This window comes from Heptranchias perlo, chromosome 4 (genome assembly GCF_035084215.1).
Source record: "Heptranchias perlo isolate sHepPer1 chromosome 4, sHepPer1.hap1, whole genome shotgun sequence".
NCBI lineage: Eukaryota > Metazoa > Chordata > Chondrichthyes > Hexanchiformes > Hexanchidae > Heptranchias > Heptranchias perlo.
The window spans coordinates 548,380-560,630 of record NC_090328.1 but is presented as its reverse complement, the minus strand read 5'-3'; the positions used below and the strand labels follow the sequence as shown (position 1 = coordinate 560,630).

The 12,251-nt window shown below is 48.4% G+C and overlaps 1 protein-coding gene across 1 annotated transcript in view; it reads left to right on the top strand.

Annotated features, from left to right (window-relative positions):
* cplane1 (ciliogenesis and planar polarity effector 1) overlaps positions 1-12,251 on the top strand; it is a 211,492-nt gene that overhangs the window by 33,654 nt on the left and 165,587 nt on the right. The window contains exon 10 of the mRNA XM_067982079.1: positions 5,540-5,795. Coding sequence (XP_067838180.1) covers positions 5,540-5,795 — 256 coding nt within the window. The remainder of the gene's footprint in view (positions 1-5,539; positions 5,796-12,251) is intronic.

Here is a 12,251-nt window from a genome sequence, read left to right as displayed (position 1 = left end):
TCTGGACTTTAGAAGAATGAGAGGTGATCTCATTGAAACATATAAGATTCTGAGGGGGCTTGACAGGGTAGATGCTGAGAGGCTGATTCATGGCTGGGGAATAGTCTCAGGATAAGGGGTCGGACATATAGGACTGAGATGAGGAGAAATCTCTTCACTCAGAGGGTTGTGAATCTTTGGAATTCTCTACCAGAGGTCTGTGGATGCTCAGTCACTGAGTATATTCAAGGCTGAGATCGATAGATTTTTGGGCTCTAGGGGAATCAAGGGATATGGGGATCGGGCGGGAAAGTGGAGTTGAGGTTGAAGATCAGCCATGATCTGATTGAATGGTAGAGCAGGCTCGAGGGGCCGAATGGCCGACTCCTGCTCCTATTTCTTATGGTCTTATAAGTAGATCGTTCAGCCCCTCGAGCCTGTTCCGCCATTCAGTGAGATCATGGCTGATCTATATCCTAACTCCATCCTTGCCTCCATATCCCATAATACCCTTGGCGAGCAAAATTCTATTGATCTCAGATTTAAAATTAGTAATTGAGCTAACATCTACTGCTTTTTGTGGGAGAGAGTTCCACACTTCTACCACCCTTTGTGTGTAAAGTGTTTCCGAACTTCTCTCCTGAATGGCCTGGCTCTGATTTTAAGGTTGTGTCTCCTTGTCTTAGACTCCCCCACCAGCAGAGAAAGTCTCTCTCCATCTACCCTATCAATTCCTTTCAAAATCTTAAAAACCTCCATCAAATCACCCCCTTAACTTTCTATACTTCAGGGAATACAGGCCTCTCCTCATGATTTAATCCTCGAAGTCAGAAGGTCGTGGGTTCAAGTCCCACTCAAGAGACTTGAGCACAATATCCAGACAGACACTCCAGCACAGTACTGAGGGAGTGCTGCACTGTCGGAGGTGCCATCTTTCAGATGAGACGTTAAACCGAGGCCCCGCCTGCCCTCTCAGGTGGATGCAAAAGATCCCACGGCCACTATTTGAAGAAGAGCAGGGGAGTTCTCCCCAGTGTCCTGGCCAATATTTATCCCTTAACTAACATCACTTTAAAAAATCAACAACAAACAGATTGGGCTCGATTTTCAAAGGGTGGCGGGGGGGAGGGGGTCCAATGGGCTTGCAGCAAACCCGATTAATAAAAACTTACCGTTCCCCATGCGATTGCGATTTAATTGGTGCCCCTTAACCTTGTTTCGGGGTTTGCCGTCCGAAAGCTGCGCAGCGGGTGGACTGTGCACCTGCATGACAGGCTGTCAGCTGGAGCATCTGGATTTAAAGGGCCATTGCTCCAATGGATTTTGCTGGAGCAAAGAGCAAGAAGACCCAATGGAGCAGCACAGGGGCAAGGCTGAGATTCAGCGATGCCTCACTTCAGCTGCTACTGGCCGGGGTGAGGAGGAGGAGGAGGAGGAGGAGGAGGAGGAGGAGGAGGAGGAGACAGAAGGAAGTGGCCTGCCTCTGCCACCAAGAAGGCCTGGCTCGAGGTGGCAGACGAGGTCACCAGCAGCAGCAACAGCTCCTGCACCTAGATCGAGTGCAGGAAGTGCTTCAATGACCTAACCAGGTCAGCTAAAGTGAGTACTCTCACTGATTCTCCTGCATTCCATGGTCACCATGTCATCACCATTCTCCCCACCGCCCCCCGCCCCCCCCCCCCACCACACCCAACTCATTCTGCACTGCCAACACTACTCCATCACATCACTCCTCACACCCACTTAAGGCTTGTCCTCAATTTACCTTCACTTCCTAAGCACGTCCTCACCTCCCCATTAGTCACCCCACCACTACCACTCGCCCCAATCCTTTTTTTGTTATTCGTTCATGGGGTGTGGGCATCGCTGGCGAGGCCGGCATTTATTGCCCATCCCTAATTGCCCTCGAGAAGGTGAGAAGAATTGCCCTGATCCAACGTGATGTCTCTGTCTCACACTCACCCTCTGAGGCACCTCTTTCACGGTCAGCCTCACCCAAAGCGATGAATTCCTCAGCTGACCACTTCACCATCACTCACTCACATGTCTGTACTTTCTCCCCTTCTAGGAGAAGAGAGCTCAGAATGCCGGCGAGAGGGTGAGGACTGGAGGGGGGCCACAGCAAATAGTGGTCCTCGCGGAGGAGGAGGTCCTGGAGATCAGCTGCACCCTCGAGTGCCTGTCCGTCGGGGACAGCGAGACTGACACCCCACAAACATCTGGTGACACAACTTTAACATTCATCACACACAACATGAATTGATGTTAATAATGATTGGCATGTTGAACACCTCAGTATGCTCATCGCAACATCACACATCTGTGATGATGCTTAATATTGTCTTCTCTTTTCTTCCAGGCCCTTCAACGACTGAAGTGACTGGAGAGGACGATTTCTCAGAGGAGCTCCCGGCCTCTGAGGGGCACCATCACATCTTAGCGAGCCATCCACCAGCACAGATACTCACATCTTGGTGGGTTCTAGTAGTGAGTTAGTTGGGTTGGCACCTGGTGAGTTACCACACACAAGTGAGCACGAGCAGACACTGGTGGTAGGGGCACCTGTGGAGAGTCCGTGTCGGTGGGCACACTCCTCTCCAGGCTCTGCTCAGCTGGAAGCAGATGCTGAACCCTGGGGGCCATCCTTTAAAAGGAGAATGATTGAGAGGCAGCAGCGCATTTGTGAGATACTGGAACAGGTGCCATGTGCACTTTCCACAATAGTGGCAGAGGATGGAGGAGTCCAACTCCTGCATGAGTGGAATGGTGGCACAGGTAGGTTAGGGAATCTCTGAGATAGTGTCACGGGTAAGTGCAGGAATGTTTGCGATGGAGAGAAGGCTAGCCTCCATTGAGCTTCAAGCACGGCTCACAAATGAGCCCACTCAGGCCCTGACAATGGCCCTTCGGACTCACGGTGAACAGGCAGGCAGAATCTTTACAACTGGGATTCCAAGGCATCATACATGTCCTCCGAACTGTTGTCCAGCAGGGTGGTAGGAGTGATGTGGGCCTGGCCCAGGGGCTGGATGATGGCGAAAGGGGACATGGAAGTGGGGACGCCACTCAAAGTGCTCCCATGTCTCACCCGTTGCCCCCCCTCTCAACCAGTACCACGATGCTGCCTCCTCTCCAGGTGGCCGAGTCTGCCCCTGCACAGGTGCAGGTGGAGCGGTCTTTGGAGGGGCCCTCACAGGCACCAAAACCCAGAGGGTGTAGGCCAAAAGCATCTAATCGATCAAGGCATGAACAAGAGCAACCTGCCACTCCCTCTGCTGCAGCCACAGGGGAAGCACCATGTCGGAGTAGAAGGAAGAGAAAGGCGAAGGTTTTGTGGTCACGAAGGGAATGCACAAGGGTGTCTGACAGACTGTCATGTTTTCCATTTATATTTGGTTTTTGTTATATTCACATTAAATGTTATCATTCTCACCACTACTGCCACGCCTTGCCCATTCTTGACTGCCTTTTGTGATGACGCCCTTTCATGTGCTTCACCATGAACGGCGACACGATACCACACAGTGGGTCACTTTACAGTGGGTGTATGTGTAGATCCAGGACTGTTTAGTGCGGGGTGGTGTTAGCGCTGGTGCTGCTGCTCTTTCCAGCTGGTGTGAGGACTGGATTCTTCTCACTTTCTGATCTTACGAGAACTGTTCACATATCAGTGACTCCCTGGCCTCATGAGCAGCCAGGTGAGCCGCTGTTCTGCCCATGGGTTCGTCCTCCTCCTCCTCCTCCTGCTCCTCCTCAATGTGGATGGCGGATGAGGGCATGGGGCCTCATCAACAGGGTCCCCTCTTTGTTGTATCCTGTTGTGCAGGGCACAACACACTACTATATTACGACCCACTCTCGCGTATTGACGCACTCCCCCAGAACGATCGAGGCACCGAAAACGCATCTTCAGCAGCCCTATCGCATGTTCAGTTATAGATGTGGTGGCGATGTGGCTGTCGTTGTATCAACGCTGTTGCTCGATGATGGGATTCCTCAGAGGTGTCACGAGTCCCGTGTGCAGGGGACCTCCCTTGTCCCTGAGGAACCAGCCCTTAAGGGTGTTCGGCCCGGGATGTTGGATTCCCTCAATGGACGAATCGTGGCAGCTGCCAGGGTATCTGGCGCACACGTGAAGGAATCTTTTGCAGTGGTCACAAACGAGCTGAGTGTTGATGGAGTGATATCCCTTCCTGTTGATGAACAGTCCTGGCTCGTGTGGAGGTGCTCGGATTGCTATATGGATGCAATCGATTACACCCTGCACCCGTGGGAAGCCAACCACACAGTGGAATCCCACTGCCCTCTCCGTCTGGCTGAGGTGGTCCATGGGGAAGTTGACATAGTGCGAGGCCCTGCGAAACAAGCCGTCGGTGACCTGCCTTATGCACTTGTGTGCAGACGACTGAGAGACCCCGGCGATGTCCCCAGTGGCACCCTGGAATGATCCAGGGTGAAGAAGTTGAGGGCAGTGGTGACCTTAACTGCAACAGGTGATGCCGCCAGGTGATGTTCCATGTACTCTGATGTAGTGTTGAATGCAGCCGTGGCGTCCCCCCATCCTGATGGTGTCAGTTTGAGGGGGTCCGAAAAGTTAGTAAATAAGTGTGAACAGAACAATTCTGAGTGTAAACCAAGAATTTTCAGTCTAAACACAAAGCTCTCCCAGCCCAGTACTTTAAGTACTTGAATTACTGCTTTAAATATGTCCCGTCTGCTTTAATTGTCAGCAGGACTTCCGGGTTCGGGAACGGCGCGCGCACCCAGATAACTCTGGGTCATGCGGGTTCTTAGGCGTGTTGGAGCCGGGATTTCTGCCCGCTCCTGGAAATCCCGATTTTCTTCCCCCGCCTCCAACGCACCTGCACGACCGTTTCCAAATCAAGCCCATTATCTCATTGCTGTTTGTGGGACCTTGCTGTGTGCAATTTGGTTGTCGCGTTTCTTACATTACAACAGTTACTACACTTCAAAAGTACTTCATTGGCTGTAAAGCGCTTTGGGATGTCCTGAGGTTGTGAAAGGTACAATATCCAGGACAAAGCAGCCCGCTTGATTGGCACCCCATCCACCACCCTAAACATTCACTCCCTTCACCGGTGCACTGTGGCTGCAGTGTGTACCATCCACAGGATGCACTGCAGCAACTCGCCAAGGCTTCTTCAACAGCACCTCCCAAACCCACCTCTACCACCTAGAAGGACAAGGGCTGCAGGCACATGGGAACAACACCACCTGCACATTCCCCTCCAAGTCACACACCATTCCGACTTGGAAATATATCGCTGTTCCTTCATCGTCGCTGGGTCAAAATCCTGGAACTCCCTTCCTAACAGCACTGTGGGAGAACCTTCACCACACGGACTGCAGCGGTTCAAGAAGGCGGCTCACCACCACCTTCTCGAGGGCAATTAGGGATGGGCAATAAATGCCGGCCTCGCCAGTGACGCCCACATTCCACGAATGAAACAAAATATAATTACAAGTTTTGTTTTACCTGTCCTGGGACTGTTTGATGGGACAGTTCATGTATTTTATTTAATATCGTTCTGTTTTTCAGACAACCTCAGTCCCTGCTTTTGAGTGCTGATCCTACACAGTCTGCTGGCTCCTCTGCCTCTGAAAGTGACCCAATGAGACAGCGGTTCTCCCTGGCTGCTCACCCTCGCTTACCCTACCTCATCGTTTCCGACGGTTACATGTTTACTGTGCTGCGTTTTGCACAGAATGTTTCTGCATCGTCCGTTCTGAAGATGCTGCTGCTGGAGGTGACCCAGGGTCTGGATGATGTACAGCACTCACTGATCAGCTCTGAGGTACAGAACCAATCGGAGACCTTAAATACTGAGATAGAAAAATATGAAGAGGAGTATCCCTTTCTTGAATCCCTCTCCCCCCACGTCCCCCTTTCCCCTTCCAACCCCACGTCCTTCTGTGCTCGCCCCTGGAAAAAAAACACTCCCCCAGGGCACTTACAACGGCACTTTCATTTCCCAACTGTCCAGCCTTTGGCCCTCCATTCACCATGACATTTCTGCAGCTACCGATCTGCTCAATCACACCCTCACTTCCACCTTTGATGCCCTTGTCCCATTAAAACCATTATCGTTCCGCCTGGTACGGCCCTCGTCTCCGCTCATGTGATGTGGAAATTGGTTACAGCACGGAAGGAGGCCATTCGGCCCATAGAGTCTGTGCCAGCTCGATGCAAGAGCAATCCAACTAGTCCCACTGCCCTGCCGTATCCCCTTAGCGATTTTTTTCCAAATCATTAATATATATCTCAAGAAAAGCAGTGGTCCCAGCACCGACCCCTGGGGAACACCATTGTACACCTCCCTCCAGTCCGAAAAACAACCGTTCACCACTACTCTCTTTCTTGTCCCTTAGCTAATTCTGTATCCATGTTGCTACTGCCCCCTTTATTCCTTGGGCTTTAATCTTGATGACAAGCCTATTGTGCAGCACTTTATCAAACGCCTTTTGGAATTCCATATACACCACATCAACCGCATTGCCCTCATCGACCCTCTCTGTCACCTCATCAAAAAACTCTATCAAGTTAGTTAATTACGATTTGCCTTTAACAAATCTGTGCTGGCTTTTCCCTAATCAATCCACATTTATCCAAGTGACTGTTAATTCTGTCCCGGATTATCGTTTCTAAAAGTTTCCCCACCACCGAGCTTAAACTGACTGGCCTGTAGTTACTGGGTTTATCCTTGCACCCTTTTTTGAACAAGGGTGTAACATCTGCAATTCTCCAGTCCTCTGGCACCACCCCTGTATCTAAGGATGTTTGGAAGATTATGGCCAGTACCACCGCAATTTCCACCCTTACTTCCCTCAGCAACCTAGGATGCATCCCATCCGGACCGGGTGACTTATCTACTTTAAGTACAGCCAGCCTTTCTACTACCTCCTCTTTATCAATTATTAGCCCGTCCAGTATCTCAGCTATATCTTCCTTTACTCTGGACTCTGGCAGCATCCTTGGTAAAGACAGATGCAAAGTACTGATTTAGTACTTCAGCCATCCCCTCTCCCACATGGTTAACGTTTCCCTCTCCTGCCCCCCCACCCCTTCAAATCTGCCATCATCACCCACCTTTTTTTAAAAAATCCTTTACCTCTCTGACCTTGCAAACTACCGCTCCATCTCCAATCTCCCTTTCCTTTCCAAAGTCCTTGAAAGTGTTGTTGTCTCCCAAATCCGTGCCCACCTTTCCCGCAACTCCATGTTTGAACCCGTCCAATCAGTTTTCCACTGCTGCCACAGCACTGAAACGACCCTTATCATTGTCATAAATGACATCCTGTGTGACTGAGACCGTGGTAAACTATCCCTCCTCATCCTTCTCCACCTGTCTGCAACCTTTGACACGGTTGACCACCCCATCCTCCTCTAACGCCGCTTCTCCGTCGTCCTGCTGGGTGGGACTGCGCTCGCCTGATTCCATTCTTATCCATCCAGTCGTAGCCAGAGAATCACCTGCAATGGCTTCTCTTCCCACTCCCACACCATTACCTCGAGTCCCCCAAGGATAAGAACATAAGAACATAAGAAATAGGAGCAGGAGTAGGCCTTACGGCCCCTCGAGCCTGCTCCGCCATTCAATAAGATCATGGCTGATCTTCAACCTCAACTCCACTTTCCCGACCGATCCCCATATCCCTTGATTCCCCGGGAGTCCAAAAATCTATCCATCTCAGCCTTGAATATATTCAATGACTCAGCATCCACAGCCCTCTGGGGTAGAGAATTCCAAAGATTCACAACCCTCTGAGTCAAGCCCCCTCAGAATCTTGTATGTTCCAGTGAGATCACCTCTCATTCTTCTAAACTCCAGAGAGTGTAGGCCCATTCTACTCAACCTCACCTCATAGGACAACCCTCTCAGCCCAGGAATTAATCTAGTTAACCTTTGTTGCACTGCCTCTAGGGCAAGTATATCCTTCCTTAGATAAGGAGACCAAAACTGTACACAGTACTCCAGGTGAGGTCTCACCAAAGCCCTGTACAATTGTAGTAAGACTTCCTTACTCTTGTACTCCAACCCCCTTGCAATAAAGGCCAACATGCCATTTGCCTTCCTAATTGCTTGCTGTACCTTCATGCTAACTTTTTGTGTTTCTTGTACGAGGACACCCAGATCTCTTTGAACACCAACATTTAATAGTTTCTCACCATTTAAAAATATTCTGTTTTTCTGTTCTTCCTACCAAAGTGAATAACCTCACATTTCCTCACATTATACTCCATCGACCACCTTGTTGCCCACTGACTTAACCTGTTTATATCCCTTATCTCTTTGTGTCCTCCTCACATCTTACTTTCCCACCTAGCTTTGTATTGTCAATCGATTCTTGGCCCTCTCCTATTCCTCATCTACAGGGGAAGGCAGCAGCAGCCAACTTCCTGGCACCACGGGTAGCTCTGCTGCACAGGCTGGGAGGAAAAAGAGTGGCAGAGCTATAGTGATAGGGGACTCAATTGTAAGGGGAATAGACAGGCGTTTCTGCGGCCGCAACCGAGACTCCAGGATGGTGTGTTGCCTCCCTGGTGCAAGGATCAAGGATGTCTCGGAGCGGCTACAGAACATTTTGGAGGGGGAGGGCGAACAGCCAGCTGTCGTGGTGCACATAGGCACCAACGATATAGGTAAAAAAGGGGATGAGGTCCTAAAAGCAGAATATAGGGAGTTAGGAGGTAAATTAAAAAATAGGACCTCAAAGGTAGTAATCTCAGGATTGCTGCCAGTGCCACGTGCTAGTCAGAGTAGAAATAGGAGGATATTTCAAATGAATACGTGGCTAGAGGAATGGTGCAAGGGGGAGGGATTCAAATTCCTGGGACACTGGAAACGGTTCTGGGGGAGGTGGGACCAGTACAAACCGGATGGTCTGCACCTGGGCAGGGCCGGGACCGCTGTCCTAGGAGGAGTGTTTGCTAGTGCTGTTGGGGAGGGTTTAAACTAAAGTGGCAGGGGGTTGGGAACCTGAGCAGGGAGAGAGAGGAAAGCGTAACAGGAAGGGACAGAAGGTATGGAGTAATAGGTAAAGTGTTAAAAAAGGAAAAAGCAGGAACTAAGCGTCACAAAACAGATTTGAAAGTTCTTTATCTGAATGCACGTAGCATTCGTAATAAAATGGACGAGTTAACGGCACAAATAACTACGTATGGGTATGATCTTGTGGCCATTACAGAAACATGGCTGCAGGGTGACAACGACTGGGAATTAAATATGCCAGGGTATTTAACAATCAGGAAGGACAGGCAGGAAGGAAGGGGAGGTGGGGTGGCTATGTTAATAAAGGAAGGAATCACTGTAATACAGAGAAATGATATTGGGACAAAGCATCAAGATAATGAAACAGTTTGGGTGGAGATAAGGAATAATAAGGGAAAAAAAACATTAGTGGGCGTAGTATATAGGCCTCCTAATAGTTGCAACTCTGCTGGAAGAAGTATTAATCAGGAGATAGTCGGGGCATGTAATAAGGGAACAGCCATAATTATGGGGGATTTTAATTATCATATTAACTGGACAAATCAAATTGGGCAGAGCAGCCTTGAGGACGAGTTCATTGAGTGCATCAGGGATGGATTTCTTGAGCAGTATGTAACTGATCCTACAAGGGGGCAGGCAACCTTGGACCTGGTCCTGTGTAATGAGTCAGGATTAATTAATAATGTCCTAGTTAAGGATCCCCTTGGAACGAGCGACCACAACATGGTTGAATTCCATATCCAATTAGAGGGTGAGAAGGTTGATTCTCAAACAAGCGTACTGAGCTTGAATAAAGGAGACTATGATGGTATGAGAGCGGAATTGATTAAAGTGGACTGGGAAAATAGATTAAAGGGTAAGACGGTACATGAGCAGTGGTGTTCATTTAGGGAGTTATTTTACAACTTTCAAAATAAATATATTCCACTGAGGAAAAAAGGGTGTAAAAGAAATGACAGCCATCCGTGGCTAAGTAAAGAAATTAAGGATAGTATCCGACTAAAAACAAGGACATATAAGGTAGCCAAACTTAGTGGGAGGATAGAAGATTGGGAATTCTTCAAAAGACAGCAAAAAGCAAAAGGATTGATTAAGAAAGGGAAGTTTGATTATGAAAAGAAATTAGCAAAAAATATAAAAACAGATAGCAAGAGTTTCTATAGTTATATAAAAAGAAAAAGGGTGGCTAAGGCAAACATAGGTCCCTTAGAGGATGAGACCGGGAAATTAATGGTGGGAAACATGGAGATGGCAAAAATGCTGAACAAATATTTTGTTTCAGTCTTTACAGTAGAGGACACTAAGAATATCCCAACACTGGACAAACAGGGGACTCTCGGGGGGGAGGAGCTAAATACGATTAAAATCACTCAGGAGATGGTACTCAGTAAAATAATGGGACTCAAGGCGGATAAATCCCCTGGACCTGATGGCTTCCATCCTAGGGTCTTGAGGGAAGTGGCAGTAGGGATTGTGGATGCTTTGGTGATAGTTTTCCAAAATTCCCTGGACTCAGGAGAGGTCCCGGCAGATTGGAAAACTGCTAATGTAACACCGTTATTTAAAAAGGGTAGTAGGCAGAAGGCTGGAAATTATAGGCCAGTTAGCTTAACATCTGTGGTGGGTAAAATTTTGGAGTCTATTATTAAGGAGACAGTAACGGAACATTTAGATAAGCATAATTTAATAGGACAAAGTCAGCATGGCTTTATGAAGGGGAAGTCATGTCTGACAAATTTGCTTGAGTTCTTCGAGGATATAACGTATAGGGTGGATAAAGGGGAACCAGTGGACATAGTGTATTTAGACTTCCAGAAGGCATTCGACAAGGTGCCACATAAAAGATTATTACTTAAGATAAAAAATCACGGGATTGGGGGTAATATTCTGGCATGGGTGGAGGATTGGTTATCGAACAGGAAGCAGAGAGTTGGGATAAATGGTTCATTTTCGGACTGGCAACCAGTAACCAGTGGTGTTCCACAGGGGTCGGTGCTGGGTCCCCAACTCTTTACAATCTATATTAACGATTTGGAGGAGGGGACCGAGTGCAACATATCGAAGTTTGCAGATGATACAAAGATGGGAGGGAAAGTAGAGAGTGAGGAGGACATAAAAAACCTGCAAGGGGATATAGACAGGCTGGGTGAGTGGGCGGAGATTTGGCAGATGCAATATAATATTGGAAAATGTGAGGTTATGCACTTTGGCAGGAAAAATCAGAGAGCAAGTTATTTTCTTAATGGCGAGAGACTGGAAAGTACTGCAGTACAAAGGGATCTGGGGGTCCTAGTGCAAGAAAATCAAAAAGTTGGTATGCAGGTGCAGCAGGTGATCAAGAAAGCCAACGGAATGTTGGCTTTTATTGCTAGGGGGATAGAATATAAAAACAAGGAGGTATTGCTGCAGTTATATAAGGTATTGGTGAGACCGCACCTGGAATACTGCATACAGTTTTGGTCTCCATACTTAAGAAAAGACATACTTGCTCTCGAGGCAGTACAAAGAAGGTTCACTCGGTTAATCCCGGGGGTGAGGGGGCGGACATATGAGGAGAGGTTGAGTAGATTGGGACTCTACTCATTGGAGTTCAGAAGAATGAGAGGCGATCTTATTGAAACATATAAGATTGTGAAGGGTCTTGATCGGGTGGATGCAGTAAGGATGTTCCCAAAGATGGGTGAAACTAGAACTAGGGGGCATAATCTTAGAATAAGGGGCTGCTCTTTCAAAACTGAGATGAGGAGAAACTTCTTCACTCAGAGGGTGGTAGGTCTGTGGAATTTGCTGCCCCAGGAAGCTGTGGAAGCTACATCATTAGATAAATTTAAAACAGAAATAGACAGTTTCCTAGAAGTAAAGGGAATTAGGGGTTATGGGGAGCGGGCAGGAAATTGGACATGAAGCTGAGTTCGGATCGGTCAATGCCCTGTGGGTGGCGGAGAGGGCCCAGGGGCTATGTGGCCGGGTCCTGCTCCGACTTCTTGTGTTCTTTAGATTTGTGGTTGGGATCAGATCAGCCATGATCTTGTTGAATGGCGGAGCAGGCTCGAGGGGCCGATTGGCCTACTCCTGCTCTAATTTCTTATGTTCTTATGTTCTTATGTATTGGTGAGACCGCACCTGGAATACTGCATACAGTTTTGGTGTCCATACTTAAGAAAAGACATACTTGCTCTCGAGGCAGTACAAAGAAGGTTCACTCGGTTAATCCCGGGGATGAGGGGGCGGACATATGAGGAGAGGTTGAGTCGATTGGGA